Source organism: Leptodactylus fuscus, chromosome 2 (assembly GCF_031893055.1).
Source record: "Leptodactylus fuscus isolate aLepFus1 chromosome 2, aLepFus1.hap2, whole genome shotgun sequence".
Lineage (NCBI taxonomy): Eukaryota > Metazoa > Chordata > Amphibia > Anura > Leptodactylidae > Leptodactylus > Leptodactylus fuscus.
Window position 1 is genome coordinate 141,134,770 of NC_134266.1, and position 27,793 is coordinate 141,162,562.

Sequence of the window (27,793 nt, forward strand, 5' to 3'; positions counted from 1 at the left end):
CTTTTTTTTGCTGCATTTTTTTGGGGCCAAGAATGGCTACAAAAGGAATGGGAAATATATAGGAAGTGCTTACATTTCTACCTTCTGCTCAATCCACTCCTGACTTTTGCTTAAAAAAAAAAAAAAAAAAAAAAAAAAAAAGGGGGGCCACATCATATTGTTAGCCTAAAATTAGGAAGTGCTATACACCAATGAGATGAAAAAATTGTTGAAATAAATTTTATAGATATGAATTTGCAAAGGTACCTGCTGTTGTTTGTGTACATCACTGAACCTACCTCTCTGATTGACATCCATCCAAAAAAATGAGATTTATTAGCAAGAACAAAAATGTATCTTTTCAACTTTATAATGGTACAACAAGGTCTAGATGTGTATAAGTTATTGATTTTCCTACAGGCTTATGAAATATAAATGTATCTATTTAAAACTTTACATGAATCACATTGCAGTGCCACCAGGTTATTAACTTCTTCTGAGTTCTTCTCGTACTTCACTATTATCTAGTCACTATCAGCTTCTGGTAAAGTACCTTCTATGTTCTTAGATTCCTGCTGCCCTACAGGGAGGTAGTATAAAGTGCTTAGGCCTGGTTCACATCTACATTCGGTATTCCATTCAAGGAGTCTGCTTGGGGACATCCTGAATGGAATTCCCAATGCATTAAAAAGCGGTTAGCTAAAAAACCACATGGGCCCCATAGATTATAATGTTTTCTGTGCGGTGTCCGCATGAACCATGCGGAGAGAAAACTGCTGCTAGTCTAAGGGTTCTGTGTGGTTTCTTAGCTAATCACTTTTTAATGTGTATAGTAAGCGGACTCCCCAAACAGAATACCGAACGTAGATGTGAACAAGGCCTTAGTGTATTGAAAGGCAGATCTTATACAAAGAAAATGTATCATTATTATTATAACTGATTTTGTTTTGTTTTTTTTAGCAATGTTGAAAACAATGGAATCCATCCATATAGAAATAAGTTTCTCTTCAACTTGTTAACTGCTGAATTTATACGGGATATCTATCTGGGTTTCATTTGTACAGCTGCCCACATCTAATGCATGTCACATTACTGAGCCTATTCCCTAAAAATAGAGGTTGAGTACACAAAATGAGGCAAATTTACTAATTAAAATGAGCCAGAATTATGGCTCAAATTTGATATTCCACGTGCCACTTTCATTAAATGTTTAAGACAGTAGACAAGGGACATAGCGTAGCATGGCTTAAAGGGGTTGTCCAGTGAGTAGTAATTTACTTACCTGGTCCTGCGCATTGCAAATGATAGATCTTGGGTGTTCCAGTGATGTCACAATCCCAGTCTCTTGTGATTCAAAGAAACATTCATCCCCACATGATAGGTCATCAGCATGTGATCTGTCAGGATCTGGACCTTGTACAGATCATCTGCTTGTGTGCCAGCAGCGCATGTAGAACCACTCCTATTCAAGTAAGCTGATCTGTGCAGGGTCTGGGCGATGGACCTCGACAGATCACATACTAATGACCTATCCTGTAGCTCAGGGCCACTCCAACCATAGGTGCAACGGTGCGGCTGCACTGGGCTCTATGATTGCAGGAGGGCCCTCAGCTACCCTGGAACAAGTGGGACAGTTCCACACTTCAGTTGATGTCCCACTGTTCTGGGTGGCAGGCAGTGACTTCACCTCTATCTGTGGCCTTAGGACACAGATAGAGGATGAATACTATAGTGGATCACGGAGCTATTAGCACTGTGCCTCATTATTAATCCTTTAGTTGATAATGTTCGCGGCAGGGAAGCACAATAAGCGCCGGGCCACAGACATAACAGTTGGAACCTGCAGGTCCGCTGGGAGTGCAGTTCGGTGAGTATTATTATTATTTTTTTTAATGTAACATTGGTCGTTGAGGGAGGCAGGAGAATTTAACTTATGGGGGGGGGGGCAGGCAATGCAATGGATAGGTCACCAGTATGAAAACTTTTGGGGGGCTGGAAAACCCTTTTTTAAAATAAAATGCACCACAATGCGCTGAAATTTTGCCACAAAAAACTGGAGGTGTAAATTTAGACAACAACTTTATCCTCCAACATAAGTGACTGTGAGAAATTTGGTGCATCTAGTCTAGTTCTCTGCTGCCTAAATTGATAAATTAGCCAAAGTGACTTGCAAATATATTTAAAGCTGAGGAAACCTCTGTGGACTTCCTGTGAAAAGTTCTGTGGGAAAAAACACAAGGTGTTTCAGCGCCTATATGCTGCAACCCACTATGTGGGGCCTTAGCATGACAAAGATTTGCACATAACAATCATAAGATATATCATAAACTGGCATGTATATAATAATATTGTGCAAGCATTTTGGGGGAAAAAAATTCTAAAATCCATCAAGAATTCTTTTTACCGTCCAGGTCAACAAAATGGTAACCAAATGACAATTCTGCAAACTTCACGTGTGTCCAATGATGTATGAGAGTATAGACTGAAACAAAGATATATTTATAATACATGCATACATGCATAATTATTTTTATCTACTGCACTCTATGAGACACCTAATAAATACACACTGCTCAAGCTGCTATACTAGATGTGACCACAGAGGACAGATGGAGAGAATGTGGGTCAGGAATCATGTTGTTTCTATTCTACGGCACATTCACACTGATAGTGTTCTATGCTCTACTTAAGGAGGCATGCTTCTTATAGAAGTCACTTTAGATAGGTATATGTATGGGGCTACATGACACGGAGAGTTTCAGAGCAGATGTCGCAGATGACCTCAAAAATAACCAAACAGCTGTGCAGCACCACTTACTGCAACCCTGGGGACAAAGGTCTTGAACACTTACACTAGAAAACGGTTGTTCATACAATGGCTTCTTATTATATTCACAACTTGGAAGTTGTACCGAATAGACAAAGGAGGAGCACTAAATAAAATGGACTTAGTTGCCATGCTAATATGTGACTGGATAAAAATTCTGAAAGAGATTTCTGCATGAAGAAGAGGAAATAATCTCTGGACAGGCTCTGACACTAGAATGATTAAAAGGCAAGGTTTAGCTTAAGGGGTTTGGCATATAACCTTGTATTTATGAAGACCTACTAAGTGTCCCCTTCAATCAGACAACCAGACGGTTCATTGTTTCATCAGTCTGCTGATGGAGGTACCTAGTGTTAGAAAAAGCACACTGAGGATTTTTCAATGACCCAAAGGGCAAAGGTCACTTATTATAAATGGATAATGAGACCTAATGCTATGTTCTGACTGTGGACAAAGAGAGGGTCTATACACAGCCCCTTGTGGCTTGGTCATTGAGGCTTTCATTTCCCTTGCACACTTAATGGAGCCAAACAATTGACAGAAATGCCATACAAAAGAATGAAACTGAGAGAAACTGCTGTGTTCTAACTCTGATAGACAGATACAAATAGTGACCCTGAAATGGCGCCACAATTCCTTTTACCACTAACATGGCAGACGGCTGTAGCATTCACCCTAAACTCCCATTTAGCCATTTGCTAGCAATTAACCTTATTGACAGAAGTGATATAATATCGAACTATAACTTACTGCTACTGTCAGCCTATTACAGTATTGCAGGTAGACAGCACAACACACAGACAGCACAATATAGACATGTAGCGCCAGCACAAAGATGTTAACAAGTTGTTCTGGATTTGCTCAGACATAACTGGATCCTTTCCGATCAGACATTGAAGAACATAGTTGAATTTCGTTAGGTTGACTCTATCTGACTAAGAATGTAAAACTCCTTCCCATGATCATAGACTTGAATGGTGCTGTATAACACTATCTCCCCTCAACCTTTTGGGACAAGAAGACTTGGTGCTTGAGTATAATTCATCTTTAATCTTTTTAATAACTGCGCAGTCTACAACATGCATGAAGACGCTGCTGGCCTGAGCTGAAATCCAGGAAGTGGATAGGAAGAGGAGACAGGGGGGCAGATGAAGCCCCAAGATGATAAAACCTCTTTAAAGGGGGTTCCAGTTCATATTTGAACCCCGAAGGATTTGAAATAGCAAACACTGTATACTCACCTCTCCATTTGGCCTGGGAATCCCTTGGGGGATCCATTTGGGTTCCCAGTGTTAATGAACTCCGGCCCACACATGAGTGATGACATTGATCAATGGCTGAGCAGTGATGCCCTGTTCTATGAAGCATTACCACCTAGCCACTAACTGGCTATATTTTTCACATGCAGGCAGAATGTTAACAAACTGGGGAAGCAAACAGATTCTCTACTTGAGAGGAGGTAAGTATACAGTGTTTGTTATTCTAAGTCCCTGTAGGGGTTCAAAATTTGAAATGAAACAACTCTATAGCACAACCAAAGGGCATTTACCTCTCCTAAATTCCCTGCTACTCTGGTTCAGGTTCTTCACTGCACTACACTTCTTGGTGTCCAACACGTACATAAAAATTGAATCACTGGCTGAGGCGGGTGACCGATCTGGACAGTGATTGGCTGGAGCAAGTGTCTACAAGTATTTATTGCATGTTTGGAGACACCAAAAAATAAAGCACGGCAGGGTCCCAGGCAAGAATCAGCCAATCATCTAAAGTGTATGGTGACCTATTATGTCTTCCCTTACAACAGGGGAATGGAAGATCCACTTGTCCTGAAGGGAGATAAACTGTAGACAGGGTACCTGTCAGAAGTCTCCTTCCCAATCAGAACATATACAAGTGTTCATGTGTATGGGGGAATTGGGAAGGATAGCAGTCAGCTGAGCTCTCTGGCATCCATTTCAAATGAATGGTGAGCTTTAGTCTAATATTTGTGATCAATCTGGTTGAAGCTCCTTGTACTGCAATGCACTGACTCTGCCACAGGTGGAGCTCTATGTCAATAATTCTTGTAAAATAACTAGTTTTTGACAGCCATACAAAAAGCCTTCAGGCTGGGCATCCCATACGGTGTAGACACGTTTTACTGTCACTGCAAAATGGATGGGGTTCTAACAAATTCCATCCACACATTGCAGAAAAATAAGCGCAGGGGAAACGCTGTGATTTCCAAAACCGTTGCAGTTTTAGAAATCAAAATATGTCAATTATACCTAAGGAAACGCTGGTGGTTTCCCTATAGGTAAAAATGAAGCATAAAGTATGCAGAGGAAACCTCGCTACAGCCCACTATGTGGGTCCTTAGCCTAACTTTGTAACAACAACAAAAGTTATAACCTAGATGTCTAATCCTAAGATCACCGAATAAGAATGCCGAATGGATATTTACAGAAAGATGCCAGTGATAAATGGCATGCACACACCAATATTCCATGCAACTCTAAAAAACAAAAGCAAGCACAGCTCTATTCACTAAAAAATAGAGTATATCTGATGTTTCTGTTACAAATTACTGGATAAACCCAAAATATGTGCACTCAGAGTCACAACCAGCTTTCAAAACATCAATATCTCAAGACCAAATCCATATACAGCCGTCCATAAACAAACAGGAAATGTGCCCACAGTTCAACAGATGATCTATAATATACTGTTTTATGACAAGCGGAAATAAAACACAATCTGATGCCTTAAATCTGACATTTGACTTTTTCAGTTATTTCCAAGAATTAGCAAGAAATGCTGGCAGATTATGAAGTTGACAGCAGCTGGAACTATAGAAATATGTCATTAGTTGTGTCTGTAGATCTTAGTGATATATTTGGCTTGAAAAATTACAGCAGCTCAAACAAATGGAAAATGTTGAGCCTTACATGCTACTCGAGGTTTTAGTTTGCATGGGGCACTTACCAGATATACCACTAAAGCCAAAAGGTTTTAAGAAACAGCAAACTTCCCAATCCAATATCATTTACCATATTTGGACATTTTCTTCAAATATGAATGTGCTGTAATATATCTGAGGCTATGCGCATAATTGTGTTTGGAGCGTAACTCTCAACATTGTCAGAGCAGAAACACTTCCTTCAAGTAAATTACGTCCATTGGGAGAAGAGGAGCAGTCCGTACCGTACACTAGAAGCTGGCCTGAGGTTACAAGTTTAGAGCATATTTATCCTATTGTGTATACCAGACATATGGCTCCATTCTGTTCAATACACCAAAAATTTTGGAACAAAGGTATATAGCAAATAGTCACATTATAAAAAGACTTTCATGGGGGTTAGGCCTGAAGGGTGGGGTATATATTAGATGTTTCAGTTAAGTTTCATGAATTAGATTTAAAGAGGACCTCTCCCATATCCTGACATATCTACTCGAGTAAACGTATTCTCCATAATATCTGAATGTAGGAGCATCTCGCTTAGAACTCTGTGTAGATGTTACCATCCTCTAGTAAAAGGGATGTGTCAGCACTAATCGTGTCTGGTTGGACTGGGTCAGACTATTTTAGATACTTAAGTCAGATGAGACTTAACGAAAAGTGGTAGGGCTTCTTAGAAAGCCATGGCTTAAGATGCGACTCCATGCGCCAAAAAAGAACCAAAATGTTGGCCTATCTTTTTATCAGAAACAAAGCCAACTCATGGATAGTGTAAGCTAGACAATCTAACAATGTGCTAGATTTATCACTGTGATAAATCTGGTGGGTTTTAAAACTGTCTAGCACAGTGTAAGGATGGGTTCGCATCTGTGCTGGTAACCTGTTTTTTTTCTCTTTGCTGTAGGAAAAAAAGAAGAAACAATAAAGTTGAAGCCATCTAACAGACAGCCACCTGAGGAAGCATGGGGCAAAACATGTTTCAGGGCTGCAGGTGGAGGTCATGGCTGATCCTTGGTAGATTTACTTTTCTTCACATGTATTGGGTTTATGCATGTTCACACCTGTGCAGGATAGCCACAGAAATTTCAGATAGTGTACATGTATTTACTAGTTCTATACTATGCGCTTTATCCAGATATGTAGCTGTATATATTACCATCAGTACATGTTTTTTAATTGTCATTATCTATTATCTATTTATTACATGCGTATTGACCTAATACAGTTAATATATACATCATTAGTCACACTGCACATGACACTTTACTCCATGTGATTTTGGAAGTATCCTGGATGGGTCATAACCTCTACCTCATTATTGATGTCTTTTAATTGTTTGCAAATAATCTTTTGGTTATTGTAATGATGAAATACATTTTATTTTCTACAAATATAATTTAGTGCTGTCATATTTCCGTGACTATATCCATATGTATTATGTAATGATAGAAAACAATTGCTCCTGAGGAACCCCATGGACTATAATGGGGTCTATCAGTTACCTGTTGTTTATGACACCTTCACGCAAAAAAGTTGTGTTTTCAGGACCTTATTGTATACGATTTTAGATGGACTCTGTGCTGAAGGCTCCGTACTAGGCTTCCTATATGAATGTAATAGTAAATCTGCCCCAATGTGTTTATTGCTTTTATAAAAGTAGCAATTTATTGAGTTAATTTTTACTACTTCCCTGGAGGCTTACACTCGCTGCATCTTCTGTGTAGGCAATGCAGCCTGGGGTGTCCTTTATGGCAGCTGCAACAAATGGGAATTGGTGGAAGAAAAGTATACATATTGTTTCCCATAGTAATCAATCACTGCATAGGTTTTATTCTATATTCTGTTCTTAAAGATGAAAGTTGCTCTGTCATTACCTGCTATAGGCAAGAAAGACAGTTTTGCATTTATCTAGATCAACATCACAGAACAATAAGTCGAGGAAGATAGACTTTGTTTTTCTTCAACTTATCCTTTATTACTATGAAAAACTGGATTAGTGTCTATTGGCACAAGAAAAACAAAGTGAATAAACAAGAAATGCACTTACAGCCAGCTAGCAGGTATTGATAGTACTGTACCACATCTGAGGCCAATAACAAAGGATGGTTTGCGTTAAATGGCGGCTGCAGCTCATTCCATTGCGGAGTCCTGAAGAAATAAAATGAGCAAAATATTATTCCTTGAATGTAATGGCACTCATGGCATATATATATATATATATATATATATATATATATATATATATATATGAATTTTTGTTCTTTATGCTTGGCCAAACAACTGGATCAATTTGCACCAAGTTGGGCACATAGTTCTATGGGACCCACTGTTCTTCATAAATAAACAGAAGCAAATATGGCACTGCTGGCTTCTAAATAAAGAGTATTCTTCCATATCACAAGACCCCCATTGGCCAATAGAAGCTTGAGGGACCTTCATTCTTAGCCTCACTGACTCACATAATTTTAGTCCAGTTTTCCATAACCACCCATCCTTTTTTGCTTTAGACCAGGTTTCCATAATTTCCCGTTGGCATATTCATAAAAACAAATATGGCACTAGGTTGCCGTAAGAATCCAACAACAATTTCATAAAAGCAAATACGACATCAGTTTTCCATAACAAACCAGTGACATATACTTTTGTGACTACAAACTAATGAAACAATGCAGTGATAGTCACTTGTTTATGGCTATGGAAATCAGCCTCAAGTGCATCAGTGGCAAACCTGATTTATCAAATTTGCCTACAGACAGTTGTGACAAGGGTAGCTAATGAGGCAACACCAGGCAACAACATTAGGGGACATTCAGACAGTTTTAGCCATATGTACACAGATCTGGCAAGTTAGGCCCTGCCCCCAATCCACTTGCAGTCTGATTTGTATATCCATAAAATATGATTGCTGCATTGCTTCATTGGTTTCTGGCTTCTGCTTGCATTAAAGGATGCTACATTGCTCTATTATTGATTTGGAAAGTATTGGGATGGAGTGAATTAATATAATAACAATTACTCACCTACTGAATCTTAAGGGCTGAGGCACTTGCTCCTTAATGTTTACCTTGGATAAACCTACCTGTACATCTTCTATTTGAAGAGGCTGAAACACTTACACAAGCATCAAAGCCCCTTCAAACAACCGATTCTATCAATATTCTGATCCCAGAAAAATTCTTTAGAGCATTGATAACACTGAGTGTTTTATATATAAAGCAAAGCTGTCTTTCAATGACTTTGCTAGGAGTTTTCCCCTATGCAGGCCCTGTCTGAAGTCTGCATTTCTGATGGTGGGGTAGCGACTATCTGCTATATACTGCACACATTAAATAGAGGATATTCTGCTCCCTAACTGGTAATTGGTATATCTTTTTTTTTTTTTTAATGTAGATTATTGATTTATACAAAGTTTGTTGAAATGACATAATAAATGTTTGAGAATATACTGACTATGATAAAACTTATAAAATATACCAGATCTTCACATGGATATCATACAATACTTGGTTCCACAACAACAGTACCAGTCAGCAGCATTGGTTTCCTTTCATTTGCTTTCGTTCTGACATATGTGTCCCTGGCAAGTGAGAAACTTTCCTGGGTGCTGATTTATTTTGCTTACAGTTGCACAAATGTACACGTCTTTCCCATTTCATATATATTCCATTATCATCCTACTAATTTTCCATACTACGCATAATCTTCTTATTTCATTTTCATATCCATGCTCTTATGTTGGCTTGATATAAATTATATTCATTTCATTATAACGATATAAATATTAAACATCTAATGGTCTTAATTTTGCCTGTTAGGTGAAGACAGTCACTTGAGTACTGCATTTTACTTATTGTTATGCAACTTTATATCACCTTGGTAATGTGCCTGGTAAAAAGCATAAGGCTACCTTTCTGCACTGTATGCCTGTAAGCCAGGAATATACGGTAAGACAGTGCTCAATAGCATTAAAAGAGTCCTAGCTCAGACAAAACTCCTTGATGTTCCTACTCTGAAAAATGACAGCTCTGTCCAATATGAGGTCATTTTAATTAAGGAATGTTCCTTGTAAATTGCTCTGTATCGCTTCTATTGATTCTACCAATACAGGAATAACCACTGCTGCAGGACAATGCATCCTGAAAATCAATGGCAAAATACTTTAAAATGTCCGAAAAAAAGACACTGGAGTAATATTTCCAGATTGATTTCTGTTTGGTGCAGTTAGGTCTGGCCACTTATTAAGGGCCATTTCAATCTAGACTAACTTTTATTAGAAAACCAATGGAACAATGTTGCATTGCTAGACAATCACATTAATGTAGATATAAATTAGAGGGTAATGGTAATAACGATAAGTAATGGTACAGAAATGTCATTTATGACTGTCTGACAAAATAACGTCAGTATACTCCATATCATTTATATAATGTGTATTGTACCCTACGCACATTATACGCAAAAATGGCTGGCAATTTTATCCATTATGCAGTTATTAGACTGGAATTTGCAAAGTTTTGACTTTTGCCAAATATCTGAACTTTCAATGTGTATATGAAATGTTACTATTGTCCGAAGTATACCAGACCCTTTATCCATCATGGCCAAACATTTAAATGAAAAGTACATATATTCCGCAGAAAATTATACTATAGCAGTTAGTGCTATAACTTTGAATGAAGAGGCATTGAGTATGTCTAACCGCCAGTCCTTTCAAAGTCCTCCTAGTCTTGCGGTGATCCACCTATCCAGTTTATATACAATAAATGCTTCACGCTGGATAACTCCTTTAAATTTAGGTCCCACATTGCAGAAACTCAGCTTTTTCTTTTGCCAGATTTCGCTTTGGTTTTTTTTTTAGCCAAAGCCAAGAATGTCTACAATAGGAATGGGAAATATATAGGAAGTTCTTATACTTCTACATTCTGTTCAATCCACTTCTGGGTTTGGCTCAAAAAAACGCAGCAAAATCCGCCGCAAAAAAAAGCTGCGTTTCTGCAATGTGGGTCCTCAGCCTAAAAGTAGACTTTCTTTGTGGCAGACATAAACTGAATGTAAGTCCATGGCCCCTTCATACACTGATATACAGCAACTGTGATCACATTAGGACTTTCAGCCAATCAGGTCATGGACACAGTAATGTGACTTGTTTTCCAAACAATTCTTTTGCTCTATAAATCATCTCATAGAGACTCTTATTTCAATAGATTTGAAAAATTCCCTTAAATTGCATTTCCAATATACATGTAGTGTTTCACTTCTGTCAGTACCCATGTCTAAGAAGCATCTGACAAAAATGAAAGCATCATGAAGAAAATCGTTAAAAGTAACTTTTCCTTTAAAGGTTTCTGGTAGGTATACAAGGAATCACTAAGATTTGAACTCTAGCTGCTGAAATCTAACATTACTCTTACAAAAATAACAATACAATGGTTTCCTTCCAAAATACAATGAGATAAGCATCAACATACCTAACTAGAGTCCAGCTGGCACGTGGTGAAGTCCACATCTCCAGAGGTGTGTCATCACTTATCTTCGGCGCAGTGCTCAGCGGTCGAGGCTCCAGCACATGTTCTACTAGCGTTCCATAACAGCTAATGATGTACAGGGACTCCACCACATATTGCTTAGACTGATCTAAGAGGCAAAGCAAGCAGAAAATGAAATCCAAAACACAACCGTGTTCACCAATATTACATTAAATCCTGGCTCCCTGCATTGTTTATTAATGGAAACATACTGAAGAATATCTATCATTGAAAAGCAGTCCTTGCTCAGATCATTCTAGAATGTTAGAAATTTGTATAGTTTTATGTTTTAACCCCTTTAGAATCCAAGGAAAACAGGGGCAACATGGTGGACTCCTTGCAGCGGTGGAGTCCTGGGTTCAAATCCTGCCAGTTACAACATCTGCTAGGAGTTTGTATGTTCTCCCCGTATCAGACATACTGATAGGGGAAAAAAATGTACATTGTGAGCCCTATATGGCTCACAATCTGCATTTAAAAAAATATAATCCAAGGAAAACATTTTTATTGGCATTGCCATATTTTGACAGCCATAATAATTATTTTGATACCATACTTCGATAACGTTTTATATAATTTTTTAGGGGAGGTAAAATGGCAAAAAAATTGGCAATTTTTATATGTTTTTAGGCCAATCGTTTTGGGGTACATAGTTTGTTATGGTCTATTTGTCTTTTCCAGTTGTTTGTTAATCGTGTCTCAACTATTTTTTGAGATGTGTTTCTGCCATCTATTTCTAAATGCCTTAATATTTCAAATAAAATGAAAAAAATGTCTAACTTCAACTTCTAACGTGTTCTACGGTGAGCAAAATATGCTTATATGAGATTTCCAAACAATTGTATTTTTGTTCTCTTTACATTTCATGCTGCATCTAACCTTTTTGGAGATAAGATCGGAATTAAAACAGAATATAGCAAAATCTATCTATCTATCTATCTATCTATCTATCTATCTATCTATCTATCTATCTCTGCCCTGTTCTCATCCCCGCATTAACATACATGTCCTCTCCAGTCAGAATCATGACACTGTAAACAACTACAATATAACTAGAGGTGTCTGCGACTCCAAAAAATGATACATAGGTGAATTAAAAAGCAGTAACAAAGCTCTGCCAGTGGTTCTAGGAGGTCTCCCTGAAATTATATCAATAACTATAGTGCACAATGGCAGGCATGGCTTTCTAACACTGCACAGCATCATAGAGCTACTTTACTGTGTGAGTCAGACCAACATATGTTGCTCTATGTTTAGACCTGACTCCTTTGCTGATAGACATACAGGGCAGTCAGAAACAATTACATTTACATCATGATCTCAGCCAAGGACATATGGCCTGGACAAAAACCACCTAAAAGTCAGACACATCTGTCACAAACAGGAAACAAAGGCACATAATAATATCTACAGACTTACTATCAAAAGTACAATTCATTCTAACAGTGCCCCAGAAATATTCTTTAGTATTGTTGCGAAATATTTTATATCACAGCGTTCTTTACTTGACATTAGCATTAGAAAAATCCTAAAATAGCTTTTTGGCTGCCTCAATGTTAAGGTAGATGTCAAGATGTCAACTTAAAAATGACAAATTACTACATATGGGTTATGTTTTTCTGCTACCATGCGTTTCTTCATAGCTGATTTTTGGGCAGTCAGCTCTGCCCTATTAAAATGTTTATAACAAACTTAATAGGGGATCAGTGTCTGACTGGTGGAGGACCCCATTTCATTGGAGTGGTGGGCTCGCATGTATACCACTGCTCTTTTCACTGCTATAATGAAATAGTAAGCCTAAATAATGCAGATTTGATTGATCTTTTTTATTTCACAGATTAGATGGCCATGATTTGTGGCAATTCTACATGTCTTCATGGTAAAATATTTCTTTCTTTTAAAAAAATTTTTGAGCTTTTTTTTTTTTAAAGCAAATTACAAAAATTGCATAGAAAATGCAAAAGGGTAATAAAGATGACTTACCAAACAAAACATGTGATACAATGATATCAGTGAAAAAAACTGTAGGAGAAATAAGGTAACTAGAACTTTGTGTAAGCTATGCACTAAATATATGGGGAATCTTGGCATACGGATGTGTATTATGTAGGGGAAAATGAGAGGTCCTTGATCTTCTTTCTCTGATGTAAACCTTTTCTATAAGTTGGATGACGTATTTGAGGTTTTTTTTTTTTACAATCTAACCAAAACGAAGCGTTTGTGTAAGTATTATGTGAACTTATAACAATCTGTTTCTGATACAGGTTGTCAGGTTGGCCATTTCTCGCCAGATTATTGATATTTCTACATTTAAGTATATAGGTAGACAAACTTTGTTAATACAAGGTAGAGCCAAGGTAGAGTACAGTACTGAAATGCTGCCATGTGTAATACACTTTGTTCTGTACATATACCGAAACTTACAAAATAACTAGAATGAACTTATTTACTAACCTTTGTCTCTTTTAATGCCTTGGTTACTAGCAAACCAGGATCGCGAGGAGCCAAACACAGCAGCAACACAGAATTCTCCTCCTGTTGACTTACTTGGGGAAATCTGTGGAGCTGGCTTGACTTTGCTTTAAAAAAATAGAATAAAAAAGGAAACACAATGTTTATTACAGCTGGAACTAAACACAAAGTATATAAAAATAACTAAAATATTGTAAATACAGGTGAACTGTATTGGGAAGACAAATGAGTTTAATAATCCACAAAATTCTTGCAGGGTATGTTCTATAGTAACATAACAAAAGGCACAGAATATATCAAAAATCAAAGAATTTTTACAAATACAAAAATATTACAAATACAATATATAAATACAAAGCAAATAATACTAAAAATACAAATATTACACACAAATATGTTGTATGAGTTTTAAGAATGCATATAAGCAGGACTTTTTATATACGCACAATGCAGTGCAGTGTGCACTTTGCTTCAATGCATACAGAAATGTGTAGTTCAACAGTAACCAGTATTCTCTATTTACAAACAAGCTGGATTCATATGTACTATAAAGAGATAGCATGGGGGCACAGCACTAAGTTCTGTATTGGAATCTGACCAAGGGCATTGTCTACATGGAGTTTATATGTTCTCCCAAAGACTGTAAATGTCTGTAAAGTGCTGTGGAACATGTCGGTGCTTTGTCAGTCCAAACAGAAGATATTTAAAATTCTGCCCTCTTTATCTGGAACTGAATATCTCAAATACAGAACTACTGCTTTTTCCATCATTTAACAGACCTCACCCTGATAGCAATATTTCAGTCTCCAGCCTTACCATAACTCCAAGGCAGCATGCCCACCACCCCAGAGTTATGTTTCACTCAGAAACTTTCCTTCATCCCCCATATCCAATCACTCGCACACTCATGTCATCTCCACCTCAAACATATCTCCGGAATGCAGCCTTTCCTTACTATGGAAATATTAAAGACACTTATTGTCGCCCTGATTCATTCCTGCCTTGACTACTGTAACTCCCTTCCAATCAGTCTTCCTCTATTCTTCCTCTTCATCTATTCTGAATGTAGCGGCCAGGCTCATCTATTAGTCTAGACTCTACAAAGATGCCTGCAGTCTGTGTCAGTCACTACATTGGCTGCCTAATAAATGCAATTCTTTTAAACTAAATCTGCACATATGTGCTATCATGCCAAAGTTAATTGTATTTGGGAATAATCTGCCAGGCGTGTCATGGTAGCAGTCATTATACCATAGTGTTGTTGCAGCACTGTACTGTTAACGTTTTATATGACCCCTCTCTGTTGGATGGTGAAAAGGAGCTAGGGATACACTGTATGACATGCTATTTTCCAAACGCTTACTTAAAGGGGCATTCCCATCTACATAACTATTTTTAAATTTGTAGATAATTAAAAGTTAAACTTTTTTGCAAATATAATTAAAAATTCTGCAGAGTTTTAAAGATTTTCTCTAACTTTCTTAGTGGTGACAGTCTGTTATCTTGATCGGTTCCCATGGATACGACCACTAATGCAGAAACTTTCTAAGGTCAGAAAATCTGCCATGATGTCTTTATTGTGGCTGGGATATCTCCTCATACATGTAGTGCCCCTGTCTGATAACCCAGCTACAATAAGAAAATCATAGCTGGGTTCCTGACAAGTCCCAGACCACAGAAAGTTTCTGCATTGGTGGTCGTATCCATTGGCAACCGATCAAGATAAAAGACTGTCACCACTAAGATAGTTAGAGGAAATCTTTAAACCTCTGCAGAATTTTTAATTACTTATATTTGCAAAAATGTTTATCTTTTAATTATCTACAAATATAGATATGATTATGTACATGGGAATACCCCTTTAAGTGGTAATTGGGGGGCTACTATTGTAACTAGTTGAGCATTCCTTCCAGTACTGCTGTACATAACAGTAAATACATATGGTAGGTGGAAGTTCGAAATAAAAAAAAAAAAAAGATAAAACTAGAAAAATCGAATTTCAATAGAACATTTATGATCAGATGTCCACTCAGTTGGCATCAGGTAGTTCAGGATTTCTATTTCATTTAGATAGGCAGAATTCCATATTCTACAACTGATAGAGAAGCAGGCATTCCTTTAGTTTTATCTTTGAAGTCAATGACATATGGGTACAGATTTTATACAAAAATATTTGAAATCACAAAGTTCTTACAATTCTTTTGATCAATTACATTGCGAAACACAGGCCTCTAACAGCTCTTGGCTTGTAGTTTATGGAAAATGTGATATAAAGAATGTATCAGGGCAGTCGATTATGAGGATGAAGAGGAAACGTCTATGCGTTTACAGTGAGTGTTGATAAATGTTAAAAAAGGGAACAATCCAATAGGAAAAAAGTGACACCTATACAAAAGTGTTCCTAACAATGTATGGATTATCCTGACAAAACACTTCATTAACATTTTGCTGCATCGGATATTTTTATTGACCTGAAGAGAGGGTTATGAAACCATGGCAGCTTTCTTTCAGTGTTACATGTGTCAATGAATTGTGGATTTCATTGAAGCTAAACCCTGTTCACTTCCACAGAGATTAGTTGCAATGCCAGACATGATCTATGGACAGTTTCTGACAGAAAGCAGTGATTTTTTTTTTCTTTTGTTTTTGGACAGGCTCTTTAGGGTATAACATAACCAAAGAGGCAGTGGCATAGACAGAACAAGTGACTCCATAGCAAGGATCAAACAGGACCAAAAGTTCTTGGTTATACTAGCCCCTATACAAAAGGGCTTGAAATTTGTATCCCACTTCTTGGCGGCAATTTCCCGCTCTTGTTTGGCCACAATTAAATTGCTATGTAGAGAATAGTTCTGCTATAATTCTTGCCATCTGAGAGAAATGTGGCTGATCCCTCTCCAAGAGCCCTATAGCTGCTTCATGCTACTTACACCTCCATGTAAAACAGGACACAATTGGTTTAGGACTGGATAATTGGTTTATTATTTACGTCCGCTAATTCATATAATGCCACCATATTGAATTTCAATCCTGTGCACTGAATGCAGTATAAGTATTAATTCTGGGTCTATGTAGTAGCACGCCAGTTTTTTCTTATGACACCATTCACACACCTCTGTGGTTTATACGGCAATATATTGCACACATTTCCTAATCCGTAGGTTATACTGTAGATCCCTTAGTGATCGAATCTGTTCTTTTCTGTAACACTAAAACACTGTCCAGTATTGATTTGCTGTAGCGCTGCAGTAGTTGAAAGGCAACGCACTACAAAGAAGTGATTTGTAAGTGTAATATGCTATGGTAATCTCTTAAAGACTAAACTGCCCCGTTTTGGCATGAGCTCAACATAATACTGGTCTGGAATAACCAGGAATGTTTACAAGAAAGGATATAAAAGCATTGTGAATCATCACACAATGATGCTGAGGTGTTCCATGTAATCAATCATTGTTACATGCTCATGTGTCAGCCCAGTGTTGGGACACACCACGGCATTAAAAGGCTAGATGGGATCATAAAATGCATTTCATTTTGGAATGTTTCCATTGGAACACTATATTAAATTATGAATTCCCGGGTCTTTTCTTTCCAATTCAAGGTAATGGATATGTAATTTAGAAAGTGGAGATTTAAGTGTTTGTCATGAACTGGAATTAGTCATTTCTGAAGAACAACTGAATGGCACTTTTTCATACCAATAAAAATGTGTCTTTGGTTAAACACTGTGCAAGGAGAAGCTTAAAGGCTTGTATAACAGAAAACAGTAAAAATGCTATATTCTATCCAGCAAAGAATCTCTGTCACATGCCATAGTAATACCTGCTCGCTTTCACAAATCCACAAGCCTTCACAGTCACTAATATACAACGGAAGGGAACACAAAGCCTTGATAGAAGTGCTTATCTTAAAAATACATTCAGACATACAGAAGTGATAAACAGAAGGATAAAATGGCTAACATATTACATTTTTACAAATAAGTTAAGCTGGATGATTCTTAGGTCTTTTCACACTGCATCTGCAGTATACATTTAGGGTATGTTCACACAGAGTTTTTTGAAGGTGGATTTTGATGAGGAATCCGCCTCAAAATCGTCTCCTATTCATTTCAATGGGAGTCACTCGCTGTTTTTTTTTTATTGCTAGCGATTTTTTTCAGCTAGCGGGAAAAGGAAGGGACATGCCCTATCTTCCTGCGAATTCTGCGTCTGGGTCAGCTGCGGCGCCCGCAACTAGAGACTCACTCCTGATTACGCCCATTTATTTGGGCCCAATAAGGAGCGGGATGATGTGACGGGATGCTGGTGCACTGCATCGGCATCCCGTTGCGGCTAGCCGTGCCGAAAAGTCACACGGACAAACCTTTTTCTTCCATGTGAACTTACCCTGTTTCCTGCTGAATACTGGATCCATAGGTCCCCATGCATAAGTGCTCTTATGGCCTTTGCTCAGCGATATCTTTCAGAGGGATCACGTAAGAAGAGCTGAATAAATTGACAACTGCGCAATATATTCTGCCAGATGTGGTCATTTCTGTCACCCATAGTGTTGGCACACACAAATAAAGACATTGACTCCACTAGTAGATGTGCTATATAGACAACTATGTACTGTAGTTGTAGATCCAATCACTATACTGTATTGTATTTTTTACATCCAGTACAGTGTATATGGGCTATATAAGTATACATAGAATAATTATTGTTCTTGTAGACCATATACCCTTCCATGAGACTGAGGTTTATGCCTGAAAGGTAGTGAAAATCTTCCCTTTTGTGCATTTTGAAACATCTTTTCAGAGGTTACAGCATTCCTACCTAGTGAGGTTAAAAGATGTCATCTGTGTGCCAACAATGCTGATGTTCTATATTATGGTCTTATATGAGGCAGCCTTGTTCTGCTGGTGACCTTCTGTACTTTACTCCCCTTTAAACTGTCAGCACTTTGTAAATTATACCCAATGCTAAAATCAAAAGACAGGTTAGGTATCACATTTAAAAATAACTTCAAGGAGGTATTGTGCAAGGGGTCAGTTTCAGGACTTTCAGCAGACTTGTAGATTTACACACTGCTACTGACAGAAAATAATACTAAATTCACATTTACACCCAAGGGTTTAGGTCATATTCAAAATAAAAGCAAATGACCTTTTCTTGGGTTCAAGCCACATCGTCTTACCTGCGCACAGAACTATTGTTAAGTGTTTTTGCTTTTCTCCGAAGATGGATATAAAACTGAAATGTCACAAATGCCTTTTTGTTACATATTTTATACAGACTATAGACTGCTGTAACTGCTGCAACAGTCCACAGTCTGCTGTCAGACTGCCAGGAAACTAAGGGAAGCTTAAACAATCTGCAGATCTTGTTAATAACGGTATCTGAGATAACTGATGAACATGTCATTTTATATTAGTTCATAGTTTAGTTTGTTGTATATTCTGTATATAAAGCGGTCTGTGACTGTATACAGCAAAAAAAAAAAAAAGGCTTTATTACATGGAAAATAATAAAATATTGATTTTATTTTCAATCCATTAGTGTCATACATAGGAAACATATCTTGCACCAGAAACACTTTTAGATACGCTCTGTTTTGTTGTTGTTTTACATTTCTCCATATCAGTATGTTTTTGGAGCATGGAATGAAACTCACCTAAACACAGGGAGAACATACAAACTCCTTGCAGATGTCCTTGGTTGGATTCAAACCCAGGACGTCAAGGCTGCGGTGCTATCCACTGAGCCACTGTGCTGCCCACTTTTAGATATTATTTTGAAGACTTTCAACATAAACTGTATCCCCAATATTTTTTCTTGCACCATTTGTGATCCTGTAAACTGTATAATTTACAACAATCTGAATCTTGATAAAGTTCTCCTTGGAAAATCGTGTGTTTAAATGTCTTACAAAATTCACAGTACTTAACGGGTTGATAAGATTGTTGATTTGATAGGAGAGATGCTTTGTATATGTCCTATAAGGGTAGAAAATGTAGAAAGGGATCCTGTCTAGTGGGACAGGGCTACACTGTGACTTCGTGTTAGCCACAACTACAGTACAAATGAACACAGTAAGTTTTATACTACGTTGTGGGTGTCAACTATCACTAAATAGTTAAAATCAATCAGCAGTACTGCAAAAAGTTGTAGTGTAGCTTCAAACAAGCATCTTAATCAAATAAGAAAGTCACTTGTCCCCTGGTGAACTCTGCAATGCACAGGCAGCCCATTGATTTTAATGGAGGACCTTTAATATCTATTTCTCATGCAGTGTCACTAGCCACCCTCTTCCCCCTGATAACATATAGGTATGTGAGCTCCTGAATACAAAGAAGTTGAGACTGGAGTGGGGTCAATTCAAAAAGTTCTAAAACCTAGAACAGAGGCATCCTATGAAAGATCAGAGTCTAATATGCCACCTAGCTCACACTTCTACCTGCAGTACTTCCAGAGATATCACTAGCTGAACACACATTCAGGATATGGGGGCTGTAAATATGTCTGAATATGGGAACTATGACCTTGGTGGCTTATGAAAGCTGAGAATCTCATCTTTCATATGGTACCAGAACAGTTGTTCTTGTTTTTAGAATACCTGGAATACAACAGTTTGAAGTGATCCCCAGTCTCAACTCTGTATAATACATGAGCACTCCATCGTTACTCCAGTGAGAACCAATGACAAGATTTCTGCTGACCATACAGTCTCAGAGCAAAGGATAAATAAGGGACAGAAAGTGGATTACAGAACAGGCTTTCACAGAAAGGAGACAAAATCTGGTAATAAAGTATCATCTAAAATGTATTAACGTCACAAATTCTGGCAGAAGATCAAAAGTTGTTGAAAAGTTTAGGTATGCTTTACATTAGTCTGCCCACTAGAGTCATAAACTCACAGTAAGCAAGGATTTAATCAGCAAAACAGAATTTAGAATAAATCGCACAAAAATGTATATTAATCTCCTCAGCTGCCCCTTCTCTATAACATGATGCACATTGTACAGTATTTTGAAGGCCACAGGTTCAAATACTAAGATATACCATCTCAAGGGATTGCTCAGTTTCAGCAAATAAATGTTATTGTTTGTATAATGAAAAGTTGTACAATTTTCCAATATACTTTCTGTATCAATTCCTCACGGTTTTCTAGTTCTCCTCTTGCTGTCATTCATTTTGTTTACTCCCAGTGGATAAAAATCAGTCCGTGGTCATGTGATGGAGACACGGGTGTATGACTTGTTACAGTCACATACAGGAATCAGACATCTGCCTGGCAACAAGCTATGCAGGGGTGTAACTATCGTGGTAGCAGCTGCCACAGGGCCGGTGACCCTAGGGGGCCTGGCAACAGCCACTACCACTGTTTTTTTTTTTGTTTTTTTTTTAATAGGCTGTTACCAGCTGGAGGACCTCCAGCTGAGCTGGTAATGGGCCCTATTTACTTATCGATCCTGGTTCCTGCCCACGGCTGCCTGTGCTTCTCCTTCTGCAGAGGCTGTGAGCAAGAGCCAGGATTGGTAATTATTATACTAGATATTTATATATAAAATATCTTTTGAGACCCACGAGTATAATGATCAGAGGCCCTGGGGAAGTGAGGGAACATAAAAAACAGTGTTACTTACCTCTTGTGGCTCCAGGCAGGCTTCAGGCCTGCTTGTGTGACATCCCTGACATCACATGGCTGCGGCCTGCATCTTTATGCATCGCAGTGCAGGCCCGGCTCAAGTGACGTCCCGTTTGTCACTTAAGATGGCGGACATCATAAGGGAGTGCACCAAAGCCAGGGAGAGGTAAGTAACAGAGTTTTTTTATGTTTATATCCTCCCCGGGTCTCCAATTATTATACTCTGAGGTCTGAAAAGACCCCAGAGTATAATAATTGTTCACAGGTGTCCTCAATGGGGCATAATACTGTGTGCAAGGGCCACTATGGGGCATCATACCGTGTGCAGGGGCAACTAGGGAAAATAATACAGTGTGCAGGGGTCACTATGGGGCAAAATACTGTGTGCAGGGGTCACTATGGGGCATCATACTGTATACAGGGGCCAATATGAGACATTATACTGTGTGCAAGGGCTACTATAGGGCATCATACCGTGTACAGGGGCCACTAGGGAAAATAATACTGTGTGCAAGGGTCACTATAGGGCATCATACTGTGTGCAGGGCCACTATGGGGCATCATACTGTGTGCAGAGGCCACTAAGGGGCATCATACTGTGTGCAGGGGCCACTATGGGAAACCTTTTATTAATGGAAAACCTATATTATAAGCATATATCAAAAATGACAAATCTGTCAACAGAAATTTGTTAACAGCAAACAAAAATGCTACATTTCACTGACTAAGTAGTCATACCCAGGGAGAGGTGAAGGTATTTTTATTATATCGAGGCAAACAAGCAGATTTAAGTTGTCACCGACTATTTATGCTATACATTCTATAAAAATATTATGATTAGCATTCACATTTTAGTATTTATATGAGAATTGAATATACAAAAATCATGCCAAGATAGTGAATATGTGATAATAGCGAGTCTTATTTTCTATTTGGTCAAACAGGTATAAAACCCCGTAAGACTGTTAACAATGACCAATACGATAATGCAACGTCCCTAAATTTGTGGCTTGCTAGCCACCTCATATGAGTGTTTGCTAGAACATTAAAGCTGGTTTAGCATACAAAGCTTTTCACACTAGTCCTTAAGAGTGAGCTATGGGCAAGTAAGGTAATGACTGCAAGTGTAGCAGAATATTTAATATATATAGATAATGGTTCTTCACAGACTCTACAGTCTTCAATAAAAATGGCTGCTCGCCATATGTTGAGTAAGGAGCCACGCTTAGGCAAAAAGAGTCTCTGAACAACCATTTTCTTTCATATTACACATTCTGCCACTTACATGATTCCCATATTTTTTGTGCAGTGCCAAACAATGGTGCAATTTAGAATTAAGTATGACCTGAACAACCATTTCCTTTTCATATTACAAGTTTGGTACCATTTTGTGTTCACTTTACATAATATGGTTAAATATAGTCAGTGAGAATTCAAGTAATAAATAATAACAACAGGTAATACATGCACATGGGGCAGCACATTACAAGGATTTTTCTGATAGTGCACAAAATTTAGGGAAGGGGTTACAATAAAAAAAAAATTGACCATACGCACCCGTTCTAGGCCCTGCCATTCCACCTGCTGTTTCCCGTTCCTAGTTGTCTTATCTGACACTGAGGACAGGTGAGTATGGTTTATTTTTTTATTTTAACTCCTTACTTTAATTCCATCTGAAGGCTGGAAACGTAAGGCAGAGGCCCTACACTGTGGAAAAGCAGCTTTTCTTTTTACAGATTTTGCTGTGTTATTTTGAGCCAAACCCAGGAGTAACTACAAAAGGAATGGAAAATATATAGGAAGCTCTTCTCATTTCTCATTTCCTGTTTTTTACGGATTATATGGCTTATATAATCTATTTACATAGAATGTGGTTCACAACCGTCTCTTGGAACTGATTGTGACTCTCCAGGTAAGAAAGATTGGAGCCCACTGCAATAATGCAACTTCAGTGCCATGTGCAGTATTGCTGAAAGACTGTCCTATAGACAATTATGATAAGTTGTTTGTATACAGACTGTGTCTTAAAAGAGTTTTCAGAGATAGATACAGTTTGAGGTTAAGGATCCACGTGGTGGGCTGCAGCAAAAAAGCACTGCTGAAAAAACCATGGTGGCAATGCACTGCATCTTTTCCTGCAGCACTTTTCACAAAAAGTCCGCAGTGGTTTCCTCTGCGGACTTTCTGTTTCCATTATACCTATAGGGAAACCACCAGTGTTTCAGTAGGTATATCTTACATGCTGCGAGTTCCAAAACCACAATGGTTTAGAAAATTGCAATGTGACCGCTGCACGTATTTTCCCACAATGTGCGGATGGAATTCACTAGAATTCCATTCATTTCGCAAGTACTGTAAAACACCGCGTTTTTTCCATGGCATTTCCGCCACAAACAAACCGTGACAATTATGCCACTTGGGGCCCCCGGCCATATTGTTTCTCAACAGTTTATATAAGGTTAGATCATGGCAGGCAATCATCTGTACGTAATAGTGGAGAGTTATGAAAATTGCCATCTTCAACATCAGTCTTCATATGCACTGAACTGGCAGATGATGTGTCTGACTTATAAGGAGACATACACCTCATCATAAACCAGGTGTAGCCTCCCCTGGGGATGCGCAAGTACACTAATCTACACCAGCTCATTGTTGCTGTAGATTTCAGTCATCATTCAAACCAGTTGTCTGACATAAGAAAGTGTGAAAATAGCAAAAAGTTGCATATTTTCGCATACAAAACCAACTTGTGTAAAAATTTGCAACTTGTCGATGCCTTGTACCTTAGAAAATGGGATTTTCACGTTAAGCAATTATCACCTTGAGACTAAGGTCCCATGGGACGTCCTGCAGCAAAAAAGCATCGCAGGATAAACCACGGTGGCAACGCATCACGGTTCTTTTCGCAGCGCTTTAGACAGAAAGTTTGCACGGTTTTCCTTTGTGGACTGTCTGTAACAATTATACCTATGGGGGAAAACGCGGGCGTTTCCGTAGATATAATTGGCATGCTGTGATTTCCAAAACCACTGGTTTTGGAAATTGTGGTGTGCTCGCACTGCGGTTTTTACCGTAAAGTGGGCATGGGATTTGTTAGGATCCCATCCACTTTGCCCTTACTGTAAAATGCTGTGATTTTTCCCAAGGTGTTTTCGCCACGGTCAAATCACTGTGTTTCTGTCCCATGGGGCCCCGGCCTTAAACAGGATAAATGTCTGGTCACCAGAGGCACTACCGATGACTAGAAAGGTAAACTCCAACAGAGAGGAACAATTTGAATGGAACAGCGGTCAAAGATGCATGGTGTTACTGCATTTAAAACGTATAGGATTGATGGAGATAACCACGTATTGCTCTCAGCTGTTTCAGCAACAAGACATGTGCATGACCGATGCTCCACTGAAATTGCTTGTTGGTGTGGTCCTGTGTTTCAGAGGGACCTATGGGCTTGGGTCCCGTTCCTATTTTTGGGTTGTCCTGGTGATCAGACATTTCTTCCCTATTTTGTGGATTGAAAATTATAATTTCGTAAGTTAAGACAAAAGGTATTAATTGGGTAATTATTTAGACATGATAAGAGCCATGCTATGTCATAGATAAAAACAAGACATGCAAGGTGAAAACACAGCACATGCTATGGTTGTGGTAAGAAAGTAGATGTATACTAACATGCAATAAAAATCTAACAAAACATTAAAATCACTAGAACACACAAATAAATTGCTCAAAGATAAAGGCACCAAATTGTCTTTTTACAATGTAAGCTGTAGACTGGAAAGTTTACTTACGGAAAGGTACACCATATGCTCATATTACCCATGCTCCTCAGCAAGAACAACAAGAATGAGTGTGCATACTGCTGTATTTCAATTATTTCATGAGCCAAGAACTAGTGGCATAATATCAGTTACATTGGTTGTAGTTTACACCCATGGGTGCAAGCCACAACCAATTTAACTGTTATTATGCCACTAGTTCTTGGGGCTCATAAAGTTGGCTAGAACGGTTGTTAAAAGATTTCATCCTTTTTGATGATAAACTATGTCTAATCATATTTTAATGGAATTTTTTGAACTGCATTGCCCTGTGGTGCATTTTTGGTGTACAGCTGTTTTGCACCAAAAAATGTACTTCTTCCTTTTTCCATTGAGCTTGTCACTTGTTTTAAATGTGGGCATAGCAGGGACCAAGGTGGCGGGGCAGGAATGCCTCTGTCCAACAACTTTACTATACATTGTGCTAAAAACTGAAACCTACACAATGGCTGATATCTATTGAATGGCTTGAACAGAATTCAATTCTGACCATACCCTCCCAGGACTAGATATTAAGAATCCAAAGCCTCTTAGTAATTCTGGCGCAACTTGAGCCAAGGGAGGAATTGATTAAGTCTGACGTAGGAAAGACCAATATTAATAAATTCCTCCCATGGACTCTGAACATATAACTATATTATTTGATCTGTTCAACAAGATAATATGTAGATGAACCATTCATGGCAGAAAGTTGAAGAATGAGTAGAGATATCAAGCTTTGTACTTTTGAAAAACAGGACAGTCGAAAGTAAGAATTTTTTAGAGAATTCTATAGAAAGGGGGATGTTTCTGCAAAGTATTGGCAGATCACATGCTGAGATGTAATATTATAAGGAGTTATGATATGAATTGGTCACAAGGGGTTATTTTTCAGTATGCTCTACAAAGAGTAAGTTATCTTTTTAATGTATGCGGTGCTCTTTATATCTGGGTATATTTTACTATTACCTTAAATTACAATTTAATATAGTATATACATAAAGCTTACTCAGTGAGGAATGTTTATAGACATGGGCATTTCTCTCATGTTCTCTAGTGCTATATGTCGTGATTATTACAAGCCAATGGGCAATCTTCCAGTAGATCTAGCAGCTGTTTCACTCATTCACCTCCTCTTTAGTTCCTTTAGACCTCCATCTACTAACTGTCAATACAGTCTGAAATGTTTTAACTTCATATACAACACCCGTCATCTGTTATACACCATCAGTCACCAAATACTGTCCAAAAGAAATCTCAGTACAAGAAATTCTCCTCCGTTCTACTTGTATTTTCTTTCTCAGCTCCATATACCATTCTGCCTGCAATAGTTATTTGGTAGGGGCCCAAGTAAACAAAGACCAATAGGAAGCATTAAACTGTTGGCACCAGAGCAATGAGACTATACGTTCATTTGTTACTTCACACCATTCATTTCTCATGGCCAAATTTATTGGGAATTCAGAAGGTATATTCAGGTTAAAGAGGACCTTTCATCAGATCGGGCACATGCAGTTCTATATACTGCTGGAAAGCTGACAATGTGCTGAATTCAGCGCACTATCGGCTTTCCCGATCTGTGCCCGGTGTAAAGCGCTATTGGTTCCGGTACCGTAGCGCTTTACAATCAGAAGGGCATTTCTGACACTTAGCCAGGGACGCTCTTCTGCCCAGCAGCGCCTATTGCGCTGTACTGTGGAGCGTTCCTCCCCGCTCACACAGTACAGCGCGATAGGCGCTGCTGGGCAGAAGGGCGTCCCTGGCTAAGTGTCAGAAACGCCCTTCTGACTGTAAAGTGCTACGGTACCGGGACCGATAGCGCTTTACCCGGGGCACAGATCGGGAAAGCCGATAGTATGCTGAATTCAGCGCACTGTCAGCTTTCAAGCAGTATATAAAACTGCATGTGCCCGATCTGATGAAAGGTCCTCTTTAAGGTCTCATGTTGCGGAAATGCAACGTTTTGGGCTGCTGGGTTTTACAGTCTCAGGAAAAAGAATGACATATTGGTTAATCTCATCCACACATTGCAGGGGAAAAAAAACACTGCAGAAAAGCTGAAATTTTTTCCCTATAGATTTAATAACGGAACACATAAAAATGCAGCAAAAACAAAATCAAAACAGTCCAAAAAATCACAATGCATTCTTGCTTTCACAACTCTATGGCCACTTTAACTGTTAGGGATGAAACTATCTTGTATTGATATTTATATTTGTATCTATATTCTTGTTTCATTTTTTTATTTTGTACCACATATTACAATGCCAAGGAAGGTGACAGCACAATATAAAGAAATATAACAAAAGGCTTCTCAACATGGCTTCTCTAAAAAGACAATTACAAGTCGCAACAATTTATGTAGTCTTTGCAGAAAGCAGTTAATAAAAGACTGGAAGAAAGAGTCATCCACTCTAAACTTCTGTCTACATTGGATGTGTACAGATGTGCTTAACATTGCAGGCTAACCACCGAACAATGGTCCAGTTCCAGTCTCCACACATCCCCTGGTGGGACATAAGACGGCTTCTTCAGCAAACATACTGTGAAATCTCATGCACAACATGCAATAATCTGTCACATTTCCATTCACTATGCTGTCATAATTACAGCTCTTATTAAAACC

At 38.3% G+C, this 27,793-nt stretch overlaps 1 protein-coding gene across 5 annotated transcripts in view; it reads right to left on the minus strand.

The window, feature by feature from the left end:
* BCAS3 (BCAS3 microtubule associated cell migration factor) overlaps positions 1-27,793 on the minus strand; it is an 849,167-nt gene that overhangs the window by 420,982 nt on the left and 400,392 nt on the right. For all 5 annotated transcript variants that reach the window (XM_075264762.1, XM_075264764.1, XM_075264760.1 and 2 more), the window contains 3 exons: positions 13,724-13,848; positions 11,213-11,378; positions 7,792-7,892 (listed from right to left, as the gene is read on the minus strand). In XM_075264762.1, the coding sequence (XP_075120863.1) occupies positions 7,792-7,892; positions 11,213-11,378; positions 13,724-13,848 (392 nt within the window). The remainder of the gene's footprint in view (positions 1-7,791; positions 7,893-11,212; positions 11,379-13,723; positions 13,849-27,793) is intronic.